Below are 24,236 nucleotides of genomic sequence, written 5' to 3' on the forward strand. Positions count from 1 at the left end.
CGGACGGAGGACGGACGGACGACTACGGACGGACGGACTTACTGACGTACGGACGGACGTACTACGTACTACGTACGGACGACTGACTTACTACTTACTTACTACTACTACTACTTACTACACTACTACTTACTTACTTACTTACTTACTTACTTACTTACTTACATATTACCTAAGAACTTATTTCGTTATTGGTCTCTCTAAAAAATCAAACTTAAGCTAATACGAATGTGAAATTTAATTTCTAGCGATTTTAAGGCAAGCCGTTAAAATATGGCAACTCGATTGCACTTTTCTAGCACATTCCAGTAGACGTAAATAAAATGAAAAAAGGTAAATAATAAAATGTCAAAAATTTCAAGCAGTTAAAAATTTGCAAAAAAAAAACCAGCTAAAAAAGTTTGGACACGATTTTTTTTAGTAAAAACCAACTAGCTAAAACATATACAAATAAATAAAATATTAACTGCAATGAACTTACAGTAAGTTGTAGGATAATAACAAAATGTGTAAAATTTATTTCATATTTTCATTTGTTATTTAGACAGATATCAACATCTGAGCATGTACCCATAATACAACAAATGCAAGAACACCAGCAGCAGCAACAACAAATGTTTTTACCACTAAATAATCCCAGCAGCATGCAACAACCTACTGAAGCGACAGTACATGTTATGCCAACACCGACCACTAATTGGAGTATGGAATCAATGCCTTGGAAAATAACTAAAGCCGATCATACTGGAGATGTAATGGAATTTACAGCGCATGCACCGCATAAGAATAATGCAATGAGACGGGCTTTGTTGCATCAAAAACGAAAGTCAGAGTTTAATGCAATAGGAACATTGTAAGTTTACAAAGTTTATGCTGCCGGCTTAGTCCATGATTTTTTTTTTTTTTTTTTTGACAATGTGAAATAGTACGTTCAGGGCTAATGAATATGAGAGGTATATTATGAAGACTATGATCACAAGCTGAGCATACATCGTAGAGGGCACTTTTTATACGGTCCCATCAGATTTTAAGACTGATGCTTCATATTGACCACTGATTTGCCAGAACCACTATTGTTTTCCACTACATCACAACAAGAAATAAACTAGAACTGAATTGATGTGAAATAAACTAGAACGGAACTAAAAACTAGAACTAAACCAAAAAAAAAAAACAGAACTGAAATAAACTAGAACAGAACTCGAACTGTTCTAGAACTGATCTGAACTAGAGCTGCCCTAGAACTGAACTAGGTGTGAAATTAACTAGAACTGAACTACATCTCAACTAGGACTGAAATAGAACTGAACTAAAACTCAACTAGAACAGAACTATAACTAAACTAGAGCTGAAATTTACTTGAACTGAACTACATCTGAACTAGGATTGAACTATAAGTAGAACTAAACTGAACTACAACAGAAATAGATCTGAGCTAGAACTGAACTGAAATTAACTATACTCGAACTGAAACTAACTAGAATTGAACTAGAAGAATTCTTAAAAAATATATTTTAGTTTTATTACAGTTTTTTCAATTTCTAGCTTGAACAATATTTAATTAATAATGTATTAATTCCATATTTTGAAAAAAACTTTATAATTTTGTTGAATATTTAAAAATTTCGAATTTTTTGATAATTCGAATTTATGTCCGATACATTTTTAAAGCTGTCAAAATAATTTTCAAATAAAACTAATTTAAGGTTTTAGTGATATTTTAATTTTTATTCATTTCATCTTTCCCCTTTATAGACCCATCAAACAATTCATATCGGAAGAGAAAATTACCGCTCATTTTAATGGCTTACATATATCTAGTGATTATATACAACATAATACTGGTAATATAACAGATGACAACGGCGATGAAGTACCCTCCACAAGTGGCAAGTGTTTTTCAAATTTAACCTACGAAGACTATCAAGTAACGGCCAAGGAATTGGAAGAGAAACTACGTAATGCCAATCGTATAACTATGTGTGAAGAGTTGAAAAAATTTAATAATGAACAGAAAAAAGTTTCATATTTTCCCGAGGCACTTCTACATCGTATAAATAAACCCTGTACGGCTTTGGTGTTGTGGCAACCGTCACCGATTATGAATATTTTCAGCAGAAATAATATGAATGAAAATGATAACAAAAGGGATATAAAAGATAACGAAACAATTGAGGATTATACAATTCCCGATGTTGATTTACCGCCCCGAACAGCCGGATGAAATTGATGACTTTATCGATAACAATAATACTTGTAATTTAGATTTTAATAATGTTAAACCCGATAGTATGGATGAGGATTTGTAGTGTGATGTTTTAGTTGAAACGTGTTTGTTTTTCATAAACACTATCCACGTTATTTGCCTATATGAAAATATTGTATGTTAGGATATTTGTTAGTTGATGTCTCAAATATATTTTGAAGACATGTTTTTTCTTTTCATTAAATATAACATGACTGCTGATTTTTAGATATAAACAAATATGTCCTACTATATCTATATTTGAGTTATCCTATTTTTTTATATTAATCTTTTTTAATGTGTATTAATACTTTTTTATATTATTTTATACGACTCGAAATTCGATGATGTGATTCTACTGATACAGAGAACGAAACAAAAAACACAGAAATATTCTTACTTAACAATTAAGCCATGTTTATCATTTAAGTCGCTTGTTTAACAGCTAAAAGTGATTAAATTTTTAAGTAATTTTAAATAATTACATTTAATTAATAAAAAATATATATAAATATATTTGATCAATTATCAAAAGCAGATCGTTTTTACTATACCTGTTTGGAAATGCATCACCTCCATCTGATGATTAGGTTGCGATGCTGAGCCAAATAAACTGATGCTAATTTTATGCATGTGGCCTCCGGTAGGTTAGTGGTTAGTGTTCTAGTCTGGTAGACCGGAGGTGGTGGGTTCGATTCCCACCTGAGGCACTGGTTAAGGAGCGCACAACAGGCCCGATAGAGGCCTAGGTGTATTTCTTCAGATTTGATGTATATACATCCTCCTTTCAAACTAACTATGCATAGGGTTTTACTTATGTAATGTAAAATAATCACCACTATTCTGTATTTCAATTCGAATCGAAATTTTCTCCGTTTGCCAACTTTGGTATTCTGCATTTCGATTCGAAGCTCCGTCATTAAAATAACAACATACAAAAACGTAGTTAGGCTCGTTATGCAGAATACACACAATCGTAAAGCATTGAAATAAAATGGAATTGCTTCTTCTTTTTCTTACGATTCCGTGTTTTGTTGGAATACATATTTTCGATCGTATCGTAACTGAATGCGGAAACGTAATCGAAATGAAGAATAGGGGTGGAATATGAAATGAATTATAAATTAAATATCTAATCATTTATCTCATCAGCCTTTCTTATATGGGGAGCTTTGCCTCTTTTGCGTAATTAGCGAAAAAAAGTATTATCTTCAAAAATGTATTGAAAAATCGCGAATTTATTCGAATCCAGCGCTTCCTCATTTCTAGGGTTTCTGCATTTCAATTCGAAAAACCAACTTAAGTGCGTAAGTGCGTGCGTTTCGTAAGTAAGTAAGTAAGTAAGTAAGTAAGTAAGTAAGTAAGTAAGTAAGTAAGTAAGTAAGTAAGTAAGTAAGTAAGTAAGTAAGTAAGTAGTAAGTAAGTAAGTAAGTAAGTAAGTAAGTAAGTAAGTAAGTAAGTAAGTAAGTAAGTAAGTAAGTAGTAAGTAAGTAAGTAAGTAAGTAAGTAAGTAAGTAAGTAAGTAAGTAAGTAAGTAAGTAAGTAAGTAAGTAAGTAAGTAAGTAAGTAAGTAAGTAAGTAAGTAAGTAAGTAAGTAAGTAAGTAAGTAAGTAAGTAAGTAAGTAAGTAAGTAAGTAAGTAAGTAAGTAAGTAAGTAAGTAAGTAGTAAGTAAGTAAGTAAGTAAGTAAGTAAGTAAGTAAGTAAGTAAGTAAGTAAGTAAGTAAGTAAGTAAGTAAGTAAGTAAGTAAGTAGTAAGTAAGTAAGTAAGTAAGTAAGTAAGTAAGTAAGTAAGTAAGTAAGTAAGTAAGTAAGTAAGTAAGTAAGTAAGTAAGTAAGTAAGTAAGTAAGTAAGTAAGTAAGTAAGTAAGTAAGTAAGTAAGTAGGTAAGTAAGTAGGTAAGTAAGTAAGTAAGTAAGTAAGTAAGCATGTAAGTAAGTAAGCATAAGAAGTAAGTAAGTAAGCATGTAAGTAAGTAAGTAAGTAAGCAAGTAAGTAAGTAAGCAAGTAAGGAAGTAACTAACAGCATTTATTTATTTTTTATTTTTATTTCATATAGGTATATTTGATTTTTTGTCAAATATGATTGCTTGACGGCCTCAAAAGCGTTAAACCAAAATCTACTACTAAATTCAACTAGTACTAACTAAAAGCAACAATGTGCCCAATAATGCCTACGTTTCAAAACCAAAATGTTCCCCAATCAAATGTTTGCTGTCAAATTCACTCTTTTTTTAGGCTTTTTGCAAAGTATTTCATTTTCATTCATGGCATTGCCATTGAAAGGTGTGGACGTGTGATCGGTGTGCGCTAACAGTGAATTTGTAATTTTTTTCTCCAAATTTGTCGTATCAACATAATAACGAGCAAATAATAATACATTTTTCATACTTTGTGCAAAAAAAAAAGAACACGCAGCTAAAAAAAGTTTTTCATCAATCAAGAAAAATAATAAGACAATTTTCCTATGAACGAGGTGATTGATAGCGGAAAACTTTTATATTCTAATATAGATAATCAATTTTTGGTAATAAATATTAAAAAAAATTAATTCCGATTTGTAGCAAACAAAATTAAGTGTACTTTAGAAAAAAATTAACCAACTACTTAACTCTATATGAGGGTATATATATCATTTTGTCTATAGAAAATAAAAAACAAAGTGAATTAACATAGTGTAATCATACACACACACATATACATAAGTACAATATACGAGGCTTAAAGAAAAAGAAAAATTGAAAATCTCGTCATCGTCGTCATCACTAAGAGTGAGTGAGCAAGTGAGTGAGTGTGAATACTAACTAAAACAACAAAAGAATATAGACAAGTGTAGAACAAAAAATGTATTAAAAAAAACTTCAATTAAAAATTTAAAATATTTTTAAACTTTTTTTAAACGACATAATTGTGAAAAATATTTTTGTATTTACACATTTTTTTTGATATTTTATCCAAAGTTTTTTTTTTTTATCATAAGGAAGTAAAAATCTGCAAAAAAGAATATTTAAATCGCTTAAATACTGAAACTGACCAATTAAAAAATAGGTTTGAGTTGAATTTAAGAGGCGTGTGTGTGACATATTTTATATAAATACATACAAAAATATTCATAAATAAATTTTGAAAAAAATAAAATAAATTGTTTTTAAATGCTGCAGCATGTTCTTAATCTTAAAACAAAACAAAAAGAAAATAATAAACACATTGTATCGGATCAAAAAAAAAATGCAAATAAAAAAGAATCGTCATAATATTCGTTTAAATAAATTTCGTTTTCAGTTTTATTTACTAAACATACACACGTACGTACAACACTTGAAGACCCCCCACTCCCATAAAGCGTCCATCCGTCTCTCAATAGATACACATTGTACCAGTGCCATTAACAGACTGAAGCTAACGTATTCTCGTTGACCTGTGAAATAATATCATCAAATATAGAATAGAGAATACTAACATGCATATCAGGCATGGAACATTAAAATTTTGAAATTGTAAAAATGTTTTTCAAATTAATACTTTTTTCGGATTCAAAGTACAGAATAACATTTTAAAGCTTTTTGATTTAAAGATTTTTGAACAAATCTATTAGTTAGAGTAAGGACTAGCCGGTGAACTTGTCTAATTACTAGTCTGCGTACTGATCATTGAAGTAGTATGACAAGCCTATTGACTAATCTCTGGACTTGTACTTGACTAGTGTATAAACTACCATATTGATTAGTCTATTCACTAGTCTATTGACTTGTATATTGACTAGTCTATGGATGGGTCAATTGACTACTCTATGGTCTAGTCTATTGATTAGTTTCTGGAGTAATCTATTAACTGGTCTTTGGACTAGTCTATGGCCTATTGACTAGTTTATGAAATAGTCTATTGAGTCTATAAACTAGCCCATTGACTAGTGTATGGAGTAGCCTATTGACTACTCTATGGACTAGTCTATGGCCTATTGTCTACTCTGTGGACTATTCGGCTGACAAGTCTATTTAATAGTCTGTTGACTAGTTTACGAACTATCACATTGACTTAGTCTATTATCAAGTTTATGTGCTATTTTGAGCAAAAGATAAGAAAAAGTGCTTAAGTGATAAGAGCCATGAGGGTACTGCGATATTTTTCTATGTCAAAACGTTCTGAAAAAAATACAATACTACTTAATTTTCCATGCCTGATGCATATGCTTGTAGCCAGTCAGTCAGCTAAATAACAACAAAACTGTGTTGGTTGGTTAATAACACGGGGATCCATTTGAGAAACGAATCGAAACGAAACAAAAGTCTCAACCAACAAGATATTTTATTATTTACTTGTATTACGCGTAATAAATTATGGTGTATCGTTGAAAGGTTGGAAATAAAATTAAATAAGCCGGTTTGTGCTTAAGGAGAAATACTGCATTTAAAAAATGCGTAATTTGGGAATGAGTAAATTTAGAACGATTTTCGGTCTATAAGTCTACTTATATGCGGTTTGACAACCGGTATTAATTTTCGCTAAAAATTCTTTGGTTGCATGGATATTTTATATTTTACTTATTTTGAGGTGAGCATGCATAATATATCAAATCCGAAGAAATGCATCATGATCACGTTTTCGCTGTGCTGTTGTGCGCTCCTTTGTAAAGATGTTATCATCCGATGTTCAGAAACTCAATTTCCTGGACGAAATTTCTTAAAATGTTTTCCAATCTGAAATAACTAATTTCGACGAATGTCTGGCAATGACAAAAAAGTGTAACAGGGTCTCACTTTCCGCATGCTCCACCTTCATCTCAATCCACTCGTCCAATTTTGCAGGGTTGTGCCCGTATTCCTGTGTATCCACTGTGAATACGCATCATATTACTAACCTTAGATTTGCTTATTATGAGGGGTTGTGGCCATATTCCTGTGTATCGACTGTTATGAGTTATCGCAATACCAGAGTAAAGAGGTGTTATCTCAGAACTTAAAGGTATGAGTTTTAAACTCGGGGGTAAACACAAGACTTTGAAGGCGAAATCGGGGAGGAGAAATTTGGCTTAGTACTGCCAAATATATCTCTAGGCGTTGTTGACGAAGCAACAGTTGTCATCTCATAGGTTTGGCTGAGAGCCAGCGCTTTAAGAATGTCCTGGAATATGTTGGGTTTCTGATATTTTAAAGTTGGAACAGTTGTAAGTATAGTCTTTGGTTTGATTGACTGCAGTGCTCTTTGCACCACTAAAGGACGATCAGAGCCTTTTAAGAGCACCCTGCGTTTAAAATAAACCACTGTGTGGTTAAGTCCTAGATAATAGGTACTGGACTTCTTAACCAACTCAAATATTCGTCTGGACATTATTAATTATGTATATATCGACGCGTAAATCTGATTCATTGACGAATTCTCTTTACATGAGAAATATGATTTTTGTACGGTAGTTTTTTTTTAAGACCGATAAAATTTTGGCCCCTTCTTCGAGAATTGCTGGCCATATGTCACGAAAACCAAGAAAAATGTTGGCCTCCAGGACGTCAATAGTTTTTTATTTATGAGCATAAACTAATTTGGCAGAGATAATAAATGTCAAAAAACGGTAGTTTAACACATTCGTAACTTAAATTGGGCTTAAAAACACATATATCCATGGCCAAGCCTGTGTTAAATAATTTACTTCTTATAACCTCTTGTATCATTGCTACTTAGATATTCATGTGACCAATTTCAATAAACCATAACAACACAGGTATTAATATCTGACTGGAACATGAGATGAAACGAATTGGAATGAAATATTTAGTTCTGTATTTCCGAGAAATTTATGAACTCACAGACATCCGTGCGTAAAGACCCATCGTACGTTGTTCTAATTAGTTAAATCAGATATTCTTCGATTCAGGATTACAATGAAGTATATAACAGAGGTTTAACCTTAAATTTTAAGCCAATAAATAGGATCTTCAGATGGCATAACAAATTTTATAAATAAAGATGACTTTGCGCGGTTACAACATTATATGAACACTGGGGGTTTTAAGTTTAAGCGAAGATAACTTGAAAACCTGATTCTATTGCCATTTTTAAGGTCAGATTTAGTTATTGGCCTTTTGGATTAAACATTTATTGGCTTGTATTATTCTCCCATAAAAAGTCCATCATCAAGGTTATATTTGACATTGATGGCGAGTTAATGGATTTGGATTAATTTTCAACACTTATGGCAACAGCCACATTATCGTCGGTATGCATCGTTCAACGACACGTATTATGAGTATTGTTTACTAGCTAGAACTTTTGCGTATATCGGTCGAAACAAATCTTTTCTTCTAACATTTCTTTATAAGCTTGCAATATTTCCACCATTTTTTCTGGGGAGGTATGATACTGATATTCTAAATATCGAATATATAAAATCCATCAGCGTCAAAATAACATGATTTCGGAAATATGCTTATGGAAAAAGCACTAAACTAATGTCCCTGTAGTTCGGGAATGCGTTGCATAAGTTTTCTTTTAAATGTGACGGACGAAAGTATGTATTGTGTGATGGGTTGTATGGAGTTATGGTATACTGTTCTGGTGTTATCGATAAAATTTCGTTCTTTGTCAGAGAATGTTCATACCAGACTTACCACAGTATTTCCCATATGAGTAAGGAACAAGATCTTGGCTTATTTATGGATATCGAACTCCGATCCTAAAAATAGGTGCTTTTCCATCGTCAACCATGTACAAAACTACCAACTGCTTCGACCGACTTTTTGTCAATTTAAGAAAAGTCGATTTCTCAATTTTGAAAGTATACATATTCCGAGTTGAAATCAGTTTTCAGATGACCTCAGAAATTTGTAAGATCCGAATCCGAATTCCCTTTATCAGAACTGCTTTCGAGAAGTTCGCTGAGCAGAATTCCGAAACAAAACAAAAATCTAACACGAAAATGTTGTATATATAAACAAATTATTCCGAGATTAGCTTCCATATAAAGTCAATTTTCGAAAATCACTTAATCGTATATAAATAATGAATTAATAATGCTATTGGGACAATATAATACTCGAAGTCATTCCGTGAAAGTTTTCCCGATCGACATAGAATTGGTCATAGCTTTCAAATAAAACATAAACAAGTAAGAGTGCAATATTCTGAATGCTGCCCTATAAACATCAGGGATATTGCTCATCAAATTTACTGAGGAGGACCTTATATGAGAGGTAGGGTGAATTATTGACCGATCAACATAAAATTTGATAAAGAGATTTTGGCTCACATGGAACTTATGTGTGTCGAATTTCATCGCTATACTCGTATTTTTAAGACAGTAATTAACGTTAAAGTCATTTTCTGAAGGGGACCTTATTGGGCGATAAGGTCATTTATGGACCGCTCTGCATAAAATTTGGTAGAGAGGTTTTGGCTCCTAAGAGACTTACTTATGTAAAATTTCATAGCTATACTCGTATTTTTAAGCTAGTAATGAGGGTTCATGTCATTTTCTGAAGGGGACCTTATAAGGGGGGTGGGGTCAATTATTGACCGATCCATATAAAATTTGGTATAGAGATTTTGACATTCGCATGAAACTTAAGTGTGTCGAATTTCATCGCTATATTCTAATTTTTAAGCCAGTAATGAACAATGGGCGGTAGGGTCAATTATGGACCTATCCTAATAATCTGGGTATAAATATATGTTTTAGACTTTATCGCACCTTTCGTCTTTTCCGACTTCTTTTAACTTTTGTTTAGAAAGTCGACTTTTTCACACAAAATAGTCCATTTACAAACTATTTTTTTTAAACAAAATAGTCGATTTCCAATTTTTTTGACAAAAAGCCGATATTTCGAAAATTAATTTATAGAACCCAAAAATACCTAGATTTACACTAAAGAGGCAAATGACTTCCTCCCCCTCAACAATATAAACATACGAGTTGTTTAAGGAATGTAAGGAAGTATTTAAAAGAGATACATAGACTCCTAAAGCAGCAGGGATTTGCTGTAAATTTATTTTGCATCCCTTTAGTACACGTATAGAGAAAAACTTAAGAGTCCTTCCTTGTTTGGAATTTTTGAGTGTATTCTTCGCAATAGTGTGTGTGTGTACGCGTGAGTGTATTTTTAAATGAAACAATATGAAAACGGTCTGACATTAAAATACACAGTACAAATGTGATATTGTACAACAAACAATCAATTCAGTTTATTCAGACGCTTCGTTAGATATAGACTTGTGCTGTGTGTTTGCGCTATTAAATAGCTCTGCTTACGATATTTTTGTATTCGGGTCGTAACCATTTTTGTAAAATAGAAAGAAACAACAACAAAAAAACACCATCACTTACTAACCGACCTGCGGTAATGATAAACGCGATAATAGTTTTAACGTTATTTATTAAATATAATAATAAAATTTAAGTTAAATAATACAAATAAAACATAAACAAGTCTATCAGTCAGTTTGACGTTGTAAGTGATTTGTTTTTGACATTTAAGTGTGTTTGTTTTTGACATTTTATAGGGTGAATTGTAGAAAAAAATATGTTTTATTTTATTAAAAATTAAAATTGTTGAATAAAAAAAATTTATTTATTAATTTTACAGTCTAGCATAAATCATTGGATCGGGTTATTTACATACATACATATGTACATAGATATGTCGTCTGTGTAAAGATACCACAGCAAACATCATTATTTTTACCTTTTATGCAAAGAATTTTAAAATAAATGTGATTTGGTTAAGAAAAAAAACATAAAAGTAAAAGAAACAAGTTAAACTTCTCTCAAAAATAACAAGTACTTAAAACGTAACAAAAAAAAAAGAAGTTAAATTTAAGCTGTGGCGATGTCCGAATCAACGGAATCGCCAGGAAAACAACAAAAGGCAACGCAACGACGCCAGTTGGTAAGTTTTTTTTTTCAATTTAAAACATTTTTTTTAATTAAAATATGTTTTCTTTAAAAAAATTTGTATTAAATTTATAAGTGTTATCATAATATCTAGTTTTTTATGTTGTTTTTATAATTTATGATTTGTATGTTAATTGAAAGTAAATAATATAATTTGTAATAAAAAAAATGGAAATATATATAAAAATATATATATATGTATGTATATGTGCAGTGCGTACGCGCACTTTATAACTGTGCAGCGTAAAAAATTTTTCGTTTTTTTTTTTTAAGAAAAATTAAATGAAAAATACTCTATACGCCGCGTTACTCATGTTAACAGGAACGCTTTTGGTAGCGTAATGAAACGACCAAACTAAACTCACTAACGCCGCATGACGAATTCTTTTCGCTTTTTATTGTGATTGTTGTTTTTTCACATTTCTATTCCACGTTGTTTGTCTTCTTCTTTATCAAATATTCGCTTTCGTTTGACTGTGACTTTTTAGTGTTCGCTCAACGACCATCAGTGATGGGATTCGAAAATGTTTTATTTTTGTGTAAAATTGTACCAAAAATTATTTTTTTATACATATGTATATAAGTACCTCTATCGCCAATGGAAGTGAAAATTTGGTCCCTTAAAATGTTCTTTCCCCTCAAAGGGAAATTGCTATCGTGAACTCATTCATTTTGTTTGTAACAGCTGTTCGTTTTTTATAAAATTCTATCAAAAAATTTCACAACAGGTGAAATTTTTTCACGTCAAAAAAGTTACCCGCGTTGAATCGACTTCAAATTTCGGGGTTATAAGGAAAAATTAGGTCCTATCACAACATTTTACTCGGGTCATTTTGGTGCAAAAAACTTCCGCGCCAAATGGACTTTAGATTTAGGCACAACGCTTACTATATAACTTTCGAATAAGTATGAATTAAGTGGATCCGACAAACTTTTTGAGGGGTGTGTAGTATTTATCGACGGATCCAAGATACAGGTGCCGGTTCTACATTGTTGACATGGACATATTTTTCCTTTTTTTTATAGAAAATTTATCTTTTTTTCAGAAAATTTTTCAAATAAAGTATCTTGTTTTAAATTTTTTAAATATAACTATTTTTTTTTATAGAAAATTTGTGAAATAATCCTTTTTTATTTGAAATTTTTTAAATTTTCCTTTTTTTATAGAAAATTTTTTTAAACTTTTCTTTTTTAAGAAAATTGTTTTAAATTGTTCTTTTTTTATAGAAAAATTTTTAAATTTTCCTTTTTATTTTTTGAAGATTTTTGTTTTTCGCTGCATATCGCCTTTATGTTACTGTTTTAAACGTCGCGATTTTGCTCTTCATATCTTAAAAAGAAACAAGATATATCAGAGATTTAACCTTTATTTTGAAGCCAACGGAAAGTACTTTCAGTACGTTATAAACAATTTTATAAATAAAGGTGACATCGCGCTGTTATAATATCTTTAATATGATTAAATTAGGATAATTTTGTTGAAAATATTAATGTTAGATCTTTCTAATAGATAGTTCCTGAGAAAGGGGAGAAAATTTCGATTCGAATTTAAATGCAGAATAAGAGGAATAACGAATCACACAAGGTGAATAGACTATAAGGTGAAGTCATTTCATTTTGCGGCTAATTCATGAAATTTTTTATATATGTAGTTTGATAGCGTCGGAGAATTTGAGAGAGAATTTTTTTATATGGAGTTTGGCAGCTTCGGGCTAAATTTCCATGTACAAAAAAAAACAATCAGCTGTTGAAATGACTTCACCTTATTAGTTTCGCCATGAATCACATGTTGCCTTATATTCTCTACTAATATCTATTGTCAACTATCACTACTCCTCTACTTATAAAAATCATATATAGTTACGTTTGGCATGACACAGGAAAGTGTACTTTTGTAACCAACGTACCACCACTCTTACAAATTAATATTTTTTATATTATGTTGATTTTGGTTTTGTATGCGATTTTTTCCAATTTTGTTTTACATTATTTTCTTCTCTCTCAATTGTTTAATTGATAGTCTCACTTATGAATACTAAGGCACACACTACTATTTACTCACTCGTGTTATCAGAAAATGCAATATGGGTTTAAAAAGTAAATCTATTGAAAATATTTCTAGGTGTAATTAACTCTACCTACCTACAGTTTTGGGAAATTCGATAATGTTTATAATTTTAGCCTATTAAGGGCATTATAACAGTATAAAATGGAGTGTTAAGATTTTTTTAGTATTTAAAAAAATGTTATAAATTTATATGAATATATTATTAAGTGTAACCGGTATTTCTGACAGTATGATCCCTCACTAATCGAAATAAAATTTTAAAATTTAAACCAATATCTTACAATCGCACGAAACCTATTTCAAACCATATCAAATATTTGCACAATTTTGATTGATATCGACCAGAGTCTGTATCTATTTTTGAACGGAACAATGGGCACAAAATATCTTTGTGATTTAACAATAACAATATTTGTACTTATATTTTATCTTTTATCGAATGTTTACAGCAAATATAAAATTGACAATTTATTAATGCAATAATACTTGTGATGTTTGTGTTAAATATTGCCCTTTTTTCAATAACAACACTCTTTCGTATTTAACCACAAAAAAATACACATATAGAATGGGTTTTAGCATATAGAAATGTGTTGTGCTGTGCATTACCTGATGTACAATTTATAATTTCGTGCTAAAATATTAACAACTACTATAGGTATAATATGCTCTCAAGGTCCTAAAAGTTCTCTTCAATATTTCATTTAAACCAAATGTAATGAATTGAAAAGTTGTTGCTTCTACCGATGATGATGATACACACGATTACAAAGAACTTGCAAAACAAGTTTGTTATTATGAGCATAAAATCAAATGGAAAAAAAGTGCCAGGACATACAGTTGTGGAGAAAATAATATACTAGTGACTATAAGAATTATTCTCGACTAGACTAGTTAATAGAATATTCCATAGATAGATAGATAGATAGATAGATAGATAGATAGATAGATAGATAGATAGAGAGATAGATAGATAGATAGATAGATAGATAGATAGATAGATAGATAGATAGATAGATAGATAGATAGATAGATAGATAGATAGATAGATAGATAGATAGATAGATAGATAGATAGATAGATAGATAGATAGATAGATAGATAGATAGATAGATAGATAGATAGATAGATAGATAGATAGATAGATAGATAGATAGATAGATAGATAGATAGATAGATAGATAGATAGATAGATAGATAGATTGATAGATTGATAGATTGATAGATAGATAGATAGATAGATAGATAGATAGATAGATAGATAGATAGATAGATAGATAGATAGATAGATAGATAGATAGATAGATTGATAGATAGATAGATAGATAGATAGATAGATAGATAGATAGATAGATAGATAGATAGATAGATAGATAGATAGATAGATAGATAGATAGATAGATAGATAGATAGATAGATAGATAGATAGATAGATAGATAGATAGATAGATAGATAGATAGATAGATAGATAGATAGATAGATAGATAGATAGATAGATAGATAGATAGATAGATAGATAGATAGATAGATAGATAGATAGATAGATAGATAGATAGATAGATAGATAGATAGATAGATTGATAGATAGATTGATAGATAGATAGATAGATAGATAGATAGATAGATAGATAGATAGATAGATAGATAGATAGATAGATAGATAGATAGATAGATAGATAGATAGGTGGTGTAAATATAAAGGAATAAAATATTCTTGATATTCAGGGCATGAGAATATAGTGCTGTTCATGTTAGATGGCTTCGAAATAAGTTTATCTAAGTAGTGGAGCCAACTTTTTAAAGACGTTTATTGAAAGCAGGCTTTGGTAGAAGGAAAATACTCAGGAAATAATGAAAACGGATCTTAGGTTAGGTTGATAGGAGGATGTATAATACATCAAACCCGAAGAAAGACACTTAGGCCACTATCGGGCCTGTTGCGTACGATCCAAAACGGATCTTGCTTTATACTATTTTCTTAAGAAACTGAATCGGCATAACTTCTAGCTTGAAACCCTCTGGTAGTCCATCTTTTTCCACTGTTCTTTTTTCTTTATGTTCTTTTTGTTTTCTAAATTTTTTTTGTCTATTTCTGAATTTCCCCTTCGTACGAAGGAAATTACAATAAACTTTTAAGTTTCCGAGTGGAGTTGCACTTTTTTATGGGACTTAACTTTGGGGAGACTTTATATTGAGGCTTCTGGAATATTAAACATAATTATGAGCTCAAATTTCCTATTGGAGGTGTACGATTGTATTAGGGCTAGGTGAAATAATAGACCGATTTCAGCCAATTTAGTCCTTAGGTAAAAAGAAGAGTCCGTGCGATTATGATTAAATTATCTTAAAAATTGCATACTGTAGCGAGCGCACATGATTTACATGGACACACAGCCGATTAGCAAACATTAAGGTGGGTGTATTTTTGTGTGTTACAAACATCAGCACAGGCGCATAATAATAGCATTCCCATTATATTGGTGTAGGGTATAATATTTTATCTATTTTGAAGATATTGATCACATATTTCACACTTTAAGAAGATATAATTTTGCTTGTTCAAAATCACCTAAAAATATTGCGTCTAAAATAGTACATTTATGTTAAAAATAAACATTCCTATTCATTCTATGTAGGAGGCATATTTTCCTTTAAAATATGCAAAAAAAATTAAATTTATATATGATGAACAATGAATATTATCAATTATATGATATTCAATACTAAAAAACGGAAAAATAACTTTATATTTATACATATGTACTTATGTATATGTATATTTGTATAAGCTTTTACGTAAATATTTATTATACAATAAGGGTATAACCAAATATCTGGCAAATTGCCCAGCAAGGGAAATTAAGTTTTCTTGAATTATTTTGAAAACAAGTAACGTGGAAGTAACTTCCTTAATATCTATGGAAAAATCTCATTCTAATAAATTTTCTACAAACCTAATCTGTATTAACAAAATTTTAAAAGTTATACCCCTAATCTGCATATTTATTTTTACTGTATCTTAATAAACATCATTAAAATTTGTGTCCTTCTTCCTACTAGTAGATAATATAAGAGACTAAGTAAAATGGGTTAATTTTGAGTATGACGCGGTATTGTTACGCCATTGTTCTGTTAAATTTCTTACTGGAGGTTGGGGGTTTGTATGTGTATCCACTATATAGCAACAGCAACAGAACCATATGTCATAAATGGGAAAATTGAGCAAACTTTATTGTAGAGGGTTGCTCAAAATTGCACAATACATATGAAAGTAAGAATGTATGTATGTATGTACATATGTATATTGTGGAAGGTTTTTTTTTAGCGCGCTTTATTTACATAATTCGTATAAATATACGAAGACTACATGAGGTAGGAATACATTTTTCATAGAACATTATCTTACTCCACATCTATCCTGTATGAAGTTTGGTAGACAAATGATATGTGGAATTGAAAAAGATTAGAAAGAAAATCTATGTATTTCAACTTTACCATTTTTGTATCGTTCCTCATGGAAGACGATTGCAAGCAGTGTTGCTAATTTTTTCCACGTTAAATCGTTTTACAAAAACCGCTAGCCACTAGAAAACGTCAAAATTAAACAATAGCTGGAAATTTTCTAATTTACCAAATAAAGAATTTTACAAAAAACAAGACTGTAGACTATAGACTAGACCATACACAAGACTATAGTATAGACTATAGAATAGACTAGACTATAAACAAGACTATAGACTAGACTAAACTAAAAACTAGACTATAGACTATATTATAGAATAGACTAAAGACTAAACTGTAGATTTGACTATAGATTAGACAAGACTATATACTAGGGTGATCGCCTCGGTTTTTCAACCGGTTTTAAAACCGGTTTTTTCTGCTTTACCAGTGTCGGTTTTTTCTAAATGTTGATTTTTCGAATATCGAATAACCCGGTTTTTTTTACTTTTTAAAACCCGGTTTTGAATACTTTTATTTGCTTTGTATTCAAAGATTACTTAAATTAATTTTTGAAGTAAATAATAATACAGCCCGTCTAAATTTTAAAAATATTGGGGTACAGGAACTAGAGTATATTTTTCTAAAGCACCTTTGGTTAAACTTTTTTGATTTTATTAATTAATTAACAAATTTTATTTGTAAAATTGATTGGAATAACTGCTTGATAAAATTTTACCAATCTTAAGATTATATTCCTATAACAATAATTAATTTGAAATATTATGGAAGTGTTGGAATGCCTATGAAAATTGCCTAAGCAGGGATTTTAGAATAAGCTAGGATTACAAAGTTCCTTATGTTTAACAGAAGTGTCCCACTTTTTTCCTAATTTTTTTATATTAAAGAAATAATGTAAATCAGACGACTAAATCTAAAGTTATAATCTTTTAAACTGTTAAAAATCAGTTCGGGCCATGTTTTATTAATCAAATTTAAACATAAACGTTAATTTTTTCAAATTAAAATAGATTTTTTTTATTTATAATGAAAAACCGGTTAACCGGTTTTTTCTGAATTTGAAAAATATCAACCGGTTTTTTTCAAATGTCAACTATTGGAACTATTCGAAAACCGGTTTTTGGAAAATGTCTATAATACTATACTATAGGCTATACTAAAGACTATATTATAGAATAGAATAAAGACTAGACTGTAGACTTGACTATAGATTAGACAAGACTATATACTATAGGCTAAACTATAGACTAGACTATACACTAGACTAGACTATAGATTAGACAAGATTATGGTCTAAACTAAAGACTAGACTATACACTAGACTAGATCATAGACTAGGTTACACTAAAGAATAGACTATACATTCCAGCAATGGTCTTGATTTTCGACGCTATTTTTCCATTAGCTAATCTTTCCAGCGCTCTACCATGCCGGTAAATTTCCTGCATTCTGAAAGATTGCTAATACTACTAATCCCCAAAAATGGAGTCTCAAAAACCCGGAAATTGTAATTTGTTCTTCGCGTTCCAAAGTTATGGAAAATATGCTAAACTACCATATTATACAGTATTTAGAGTCATTTATAGCGGTCGTTCTACGGTATTACGAAATTAAAGTGGAGACTCTAGATATCTCTGAAGCGTTGGATCAAAACTAATTGCTCTCTCAATATCGAGCGAAGTACAAATGGGATCTCATCGAAAGAATTCACAATAAATTCAGGGGTACCACAAGGCTCAATTCTTTCTCCTGCTCTATTTCTTATCATTCTAAATGACCTTCAATGCAGATGACACAACACCATCTGCAGGATGTTCAGGGCATAAGAAGACAGTGTGATGTTCGGTTTTTTAAAACGGTGTAACAAAGACATATTTCACTACATCTGATTATCTACTCCACTTATATCCATCATAAAATGGGAGACAACTCTCATGTATTGGCCGATATTTCGAAGTTTATTTTATGGCTACTGGACAGCATAATGGAGAGGTTCTTATCGGTGATAGCACTCTCGCAATGTGGGTTGTGTGCTACTGTTCTATCGAAACTCGCACATTTAAACGTGTGGGCGATTAGCCAGTGAATCGCATTGAGTGAATAGGGGTCATCACCTGATTTCTGCTCCAAGAAAAAATATTATTATCTATGTTTTAATTTAATATACATATAAAAGCATACACAATAAAATTGAGTTCGCATTTTTTGAATATAGGGTGACAATATAGCCCTAGTTGAGAATCGTTTTTTAAAAAATTGTTTAAGTCGTTTTTTCAACACTGAAACAAAGTGAAAGAGAGAGAGAGAGCGACAAATATTTGAGAGTATCACATTGCAATGTTTCAATTCATTTTGTTTCATTAGTTCCGGTATTAATTTATTTCCGGTTGCTTTAATTTAATATTTACATTTCTTCTATGTACAATTTAAACAATACAAATACATTTTCTGTTTTATTTATTTTAGCGTGAACGAAAGGAACGTAAACAATATTTAGAAGAATGGGGTTTGGGTGATGAGGATTTGGAGGGTGCAAGAGGTTTTAGTGTTGCTGAAAAGCTGGAATCAGCTAAATTTGCACAAACTGGAATGGTACGCGAAATGCGTGGTAGTGATTTAAATGTCGCGTAAGTAATGCTTATTATATAAAATATGTTTATACATTTAATGCAGTCTGCAGACTTAATCTTTTACTAATACTACTTTTTTTTCATAATAAACTTTCAGTTTCTTGCAACAGTATGGCTTTAATATACCATTATTATTTCGCGACAAAACTGGTTTGGGCTTACGTATGCCAGATCCTAATGAGTTTACAATAAACGATGTGCGTTTATGTGTTGGTTCTCGTCGCATACTAGATGTTATGGACGTTAATACACAGAAAAATCTACAAATGACCATGAAAGAATGGCAACAGTATTATGATAATCCACAAAAAGATCGTTTACTTAACGTTATATCGTTGGAATTTTCCCATACGCGTCTCGATAGCTATATACAAAGTCCCGATATTGTTAGACAAATTGATTGGGTCGATGTTGTCTGGCCCAAAAGTCTAAAGGATGCTCAAAGGGAGGGTACAAATCTTTTGGGTAATATGATGTATCCAAAAGTGCAAAAGTATTGCCTGATGTCGGTTAAAAACTGTTATACCGATTTTCACATTGATTTCGGCGGTACTTCGGTGTGGTATCACATATTAAAGGGCAGCAAAGTATTTTGGTTAATACCTCCAACAGAAAAGAACTTACAGCTATATGAAAAATGGGTTTTATCGGGCAAACAAGCTGATATTTTCTTTGGTGATACAGTGGAAAAGTGTGCTCGTGTATATCTAACGGCCGGTAATACATTCTTTATACCCACTGGTTGGATACATGCTGTATATACACCCACTGACTCTTTAGTATTTGGTGGAAATTTCTTGCATTCTTTCGGCATTGTTAAGCAATTGAAAACGGCACAAGTTGAAGATGCCACAAAGGTACCGCAAAAGTTTCGTTATCCTTTCTTTACGGAAATGTTATGGTATGTTTTGGCACGCTACGTTTACGTACTGCTAGGGCATTCACATTTAGAGGGTGAACCATCCATTGAGGAGAATGAAATGGCTTCAAGACCTCACATTCACCTTACCCATTATGAGCTGTTTGGTCTTAAAGAAATTGTCATGTATTTGTATGATTTACCACCGAATAAGAAGAATGTACCCGAGCTGGTACGTGATCCGGTTGCATTAATAAAGGATGTGCGCACCTTGGTGGAGAGACATTGTAAAGATAAACCCGACATGGCCATAACTGGTGAATCAGTGTTAAAACCTCCCGGCTTAATGCATCCCATATTCCAAGAGTATGATCGTGCACGTGTTAAGCAAGAAATTAAGCAAGAGATAGCTAGAAAAAATGCTGAAATCATACGGGAACAACAGCAAATGAATCGAGAGCAACAAGCAGCAGACTGCTTGAATACCACTCCCACCACACATTTGGCGTTTAGCGGCACAACAACAGTAACCACGGATAATGGTATTACCATTAAAAAGGAACCTATAGAAAATGGTAATATCCAGCAGTCAACACAACAGCAACAGGAGCAACAACAACAGCAACAGCCTACATTTGTTTCGCCCACAGATAATATAAAATATCGACCTCCAAAGAAAATGCATTTGGCTAATGCTGTGGCGGCTGCTGCCAACAACAATATCAACAACAGCAATAATAACAATGCCGTTAGCGTCATAGCATCTTGTTCTAGTTACAATTCAGTTCATACACAAATTCTGCCTCCTATACAAACATCACATGCTCCCAGCAGCAGTTCAACTGACAATTGTCATTCTCCTGGCGAATCATCCAAGATATCACCAAATGTTACCGGTTTAGGACAGCCACGTCGAAGACGCACTCGTTGTAAAAATTGTGCTGCTTGTCAAAGATCCGATTGTGGTGAATGCAGCTTCTGTTTGGATATGGTTAAGTTTGGAGGACCCGGTAGAGCTAAACAAACATGCATGATGCGCCAATGCTTGTCACCCATGCTACCCGTTACAGCCCAATGTGTATTTTGTCATTTAGATGGTTGGCGACAGACGCCCGTCTCACCACAAACTAAACAATTGGCTTCTATAGATGGTCCATCATCGTTGATGGAATGTTCGGTTTGCTATGAAATTGCTCATCCTGATTGCGCTCTCTCCTCCCTAGATGGTACCGAATATGCAGCCGATGCTAAGGGTATAGTTAATGAGGATTTGCCAAATAGTTGGGAATGTCCCAGTTGTTGTAAATCGGGGAAAAACAATGATTATAAGGTAATAAATATGTATATTCCCTCAATAAGATTATAAGTATTTGTACACTTCACCTCCCTAAGAATAGTCTATAAAAGTTTATCATTCCGTTTGTAATTTCTTCAATATAAGTTTCCGATCCTATTATGTTATATTCTGAGTCTTTATATATAGTGGAGTCGATTTAGACTTGACCACCCATGACATACTCCCGGAAAAATATAACTCATGAATTAATAGTGATATCGCGGACGAATTATACTCGAATGGCGCTTGTATATATATACAACCAAATCTGTTTAAGTTTTTTCTGGATCGGTCCATAATTGGTTATATAACTCCCTTCTCAAAATCACTTAATTGTAAAACTCATGAATTAATAATGATATCGGAATCAAATTATACTCAAATGTGGCTTGTATATATACAACTTATTCTGTGAATGTTTTTTTCAGATCGGCACATACTTGATATTGATAGTGATATTGATATACAAACCGCATTCTGCGATTATTTCTAAGGATCGGTCGTTTATTTGTTTATTATTTAATCTTTCAAAACTAGTTTTAATATATTTAATTATCTTTTATTTCTAGCCTCGTCATTTTCGTGCTCGCCAAAAATCGTCTGAAGTTCGCAGAGTTTCGGTGGGAGGAGTTAATATTGGTGGTGAACATTTGGATGCACATTTATCAACAAATATACCACAATACAATGAATTTGTTTTTACCAGTGAATCGGAAATGGAAACAAGCTCCGCTAATACCAACAATTGGAAACATGGCATTAAACGTCATATACCTTTGGATGTGAAAACCGAACGGAACTATGATACTCCTTCGCCCGGCATATCACCAACGGCTGGCGATAAAGTTAAACGACGTAAAAGTGATGATGGTTTAAGCATGTGCAGCAGTATGCAAGATAGCATAGATGCCAATGCTTCCATTGACTGCAATATAACTGGAATTGGAGGCGGTATAGGTGGTGGTGGTGCGACAGGAGGACAAGGTTCACGTAAAAAGAATTCGATTAGATCTCAACTAGCTCAACAAATGTTGAATTCTTCGACAAGGGTACTCAAAAAACCATCATATGTTGTAAGACCGGGTGGACATTCGGGCTATGGCAATAGTCATGCTGCTCCAAATTTGGCTTTAGATGCCACACTTTTGAAAATTATATTCCGCTATTTACCACAAGAAACGTTGGTAACCTGCTGCTCGGTTTGTAAGGTGTGGTCGAATGTTGCCGTAGATCCAGATTTGTGGAAAACAATGAACTGTGCTGAAATGAAACTATCTGCTTCACTTTTAACCGCCATTGTTAGGCGTCAACCGGAACATTTAATCTTAGATTGGACTCAAATTGCTAAAAGACAATTGGCTTGGGTCATAGCCCGTCTACCGGCGCTCAAGAATCTCTCTCTACAAAATTGTCCCATACAAGCTGTTTTAGCTTTACACACCTGCCTTTGTCCTCCTTTACAAATTCTAGATTTAAGTTTCGTGCGTGGTCTAAATGATGCGGCCATACGCGACATTTTATCACCGCCCAAAGACTCAAGACCCGGTCTAACCGATTCAAAAACCCGTTTAAGAGATTTAAAAACATTGAGAATAGCTGGCACCGATATTTCCGATGTGGCATTGCGCTATATAACGCAGTCATTACCACATTTAATACATTTAGATGTATCTTCTTGCCAGCGTATAACCGATGCCGGTGTGGCTCAAATAGGTACTTCTCCAACGGCCATTGCAAACCTGGTAGAATTAAATTTAAGTGCTTGCCGTTTGGTATCCGAGCTATCATTGGATCATTTAGCAAAATGTGATCAGTTGGTGTGGTTAGACCTGAGGCATGTACCGCAAGTATCTACTCAGGCGGTTATAAAATTTGCTGCCAAATCTAAGCATGATTTGTGTGTCAAAGATATAAAGCTAGTTGAAAAGCGTAAAATACCTCAAACCCCACTCTCCTCGGGAGGCGCTAGCAGCACATTCTCCACCTCAACGACTCCCATTTCATCAGCTGCTGGTTCAGCAAGTATTTGGAATGAATAAAATCTCTCTCACTCTCTCTTTACACAATATCGATGCAAAATAAACCTTAGCAAGGCACAGTGTTTTTTGAATTAAATAAAGAAGTAACCAAAGATTTAAAACATTTTAAACAATTTCGTTCATCAGTTGTAGTTGTATAAAGGATATAATTAAATAGACACTTATACACATACAAATTACGCAAATTATCCAATAGATATAAAAAAGTGTATCTTTATGAAAAAGCATTCCCCTTTTATGATCTTTTAAATAGCTTTAACGATTAAGCTCAGTTAAAATTAAAACACATACAAGAATAAAATCAATACAGAATACCACATAACAAATTGCAACCCACTAAATAAATATATTTATAATTATTATTATAAATTCTAATGTTAACGATAATATTATATGTATATTGTACATACTATATAACATATTATTTGTCGTAACACTTCTTGTTCTCCTCAATTGTAATTAAGTTATATTATAAACAATGAATAACATTAAAAAAATATTAAAAAAACATCCGCACATTTTTAGTGTCATATTTGAAATTTTATAAATTTTAAATTATCATGCAACTCAAATAATGTACCATATAGTACTAACAAAAGAAAATTAAGAAATACATATACATGCAATTATAAGAATTATTTGAAAAATAAAAAAATAAATCATATACATGCATACATAAATCTATATAAAATTAATAAATGTAATGTATGAAGAATA

General features: G+C 31.9%; 2 protein-coding genes across 8 annotated transcripts; both read left to right on the plus strand.

The window, feature by feature from the left end:
• The first annotated feature begins 322 nt into the window (after positions 1-322).
• Positions 323-2,768, plus strand: LOC119605801. The gene is given in 4 exon segments (XM_037959114.1): positions 323-482; positions 545-853; positions 1,756-2,205; positions 2,207-2,768. Coding segments are annotated over 4 exon segments (873 nt in total). The 5' UTR covers positions 323-471; the 3' UTR covers positions 2,310-2,768.
• A 1,753-nt stretch (positions 2,769-4,521) lies between these two features.
• On the plus strand, positions 4,522-24,193 carry LOC119605789 (jmjC domain-containing histone demethylation protein 1). Of its 7 annotated transcripts, none has more exons than XM_037959095.1 (5): positions 4,522-4,770; positions 10,817-11,119; positions 19,122-19,282; positions 19,383-21,474; positions 22,050-24,193. In XM_037959095.1, the coding sequence occupies exons 2-5, from the start codon at positions 11,060-11,062 to the stop codon at positions 23,517-23,519; spliced, it is 3,783 nt and encodes a 1,260-aa protein (XP_037815023.1). In that variant the 5' UTR covers positions 4,522-4,770; positions 10,817-11,059; the 3' UTR covers positions 23,520-24,193. The 7 variants fall into 7 exon arrangements, with proteins under 7 accessions (XP_037815023.1, XP_037815025.1, XP_037815027.1 ...); XM_037959097.1 differs by having other exon boundaries at positions 4,522-4,719; XM_037959099.1 differs by lacking the exon at positions 4,522-4,770 and adding an exon at positions 4,836-5,030.
• Positions 24,194-24,236: the final 43 nt, after the last annotated feature.

This window comes from Lucilia sericata, unplaced genomic scaffold, assembly GCF_015586225.1.
Source record: "Lucilia sericata isolate MDLA Ls3-8-SP2 unplaced genomic scaffold, ASM1558622v1 Contig000520F_arrow, whole genome shotgun sequence".
NCBI lineage: Eukaryota > Metazoa > Arthropoda > Insecta > Diptera > Calliphoridae > Lucilia > Lucilia sericata.

Excerpts from the sequence above, each read along its gene's own strand:
- LOC119605789 (XM_037959095.1), top strand. The coding sequence starts at position 11,060 with ATGTCCGAATCAACGGAATCGCCAGGAAAACAACAAAAGGCAACGCAA. Across the intron at positions 11,120-19,121 it reads CAACGCAACGACGCCAGTTG|CGTGAACGAAAGGAACGTAA; the intron begins GTAAGTTTTTTT and ends TATTTATTTTAG. Across the intron at positions 19,283-19,382 it reads GGTAGTGATTTAAATGTCGC|TTTCTTGCAACAGTATGGCT; the intron begins GTAAGTAATGCT and ends ATAAACTTTCAG.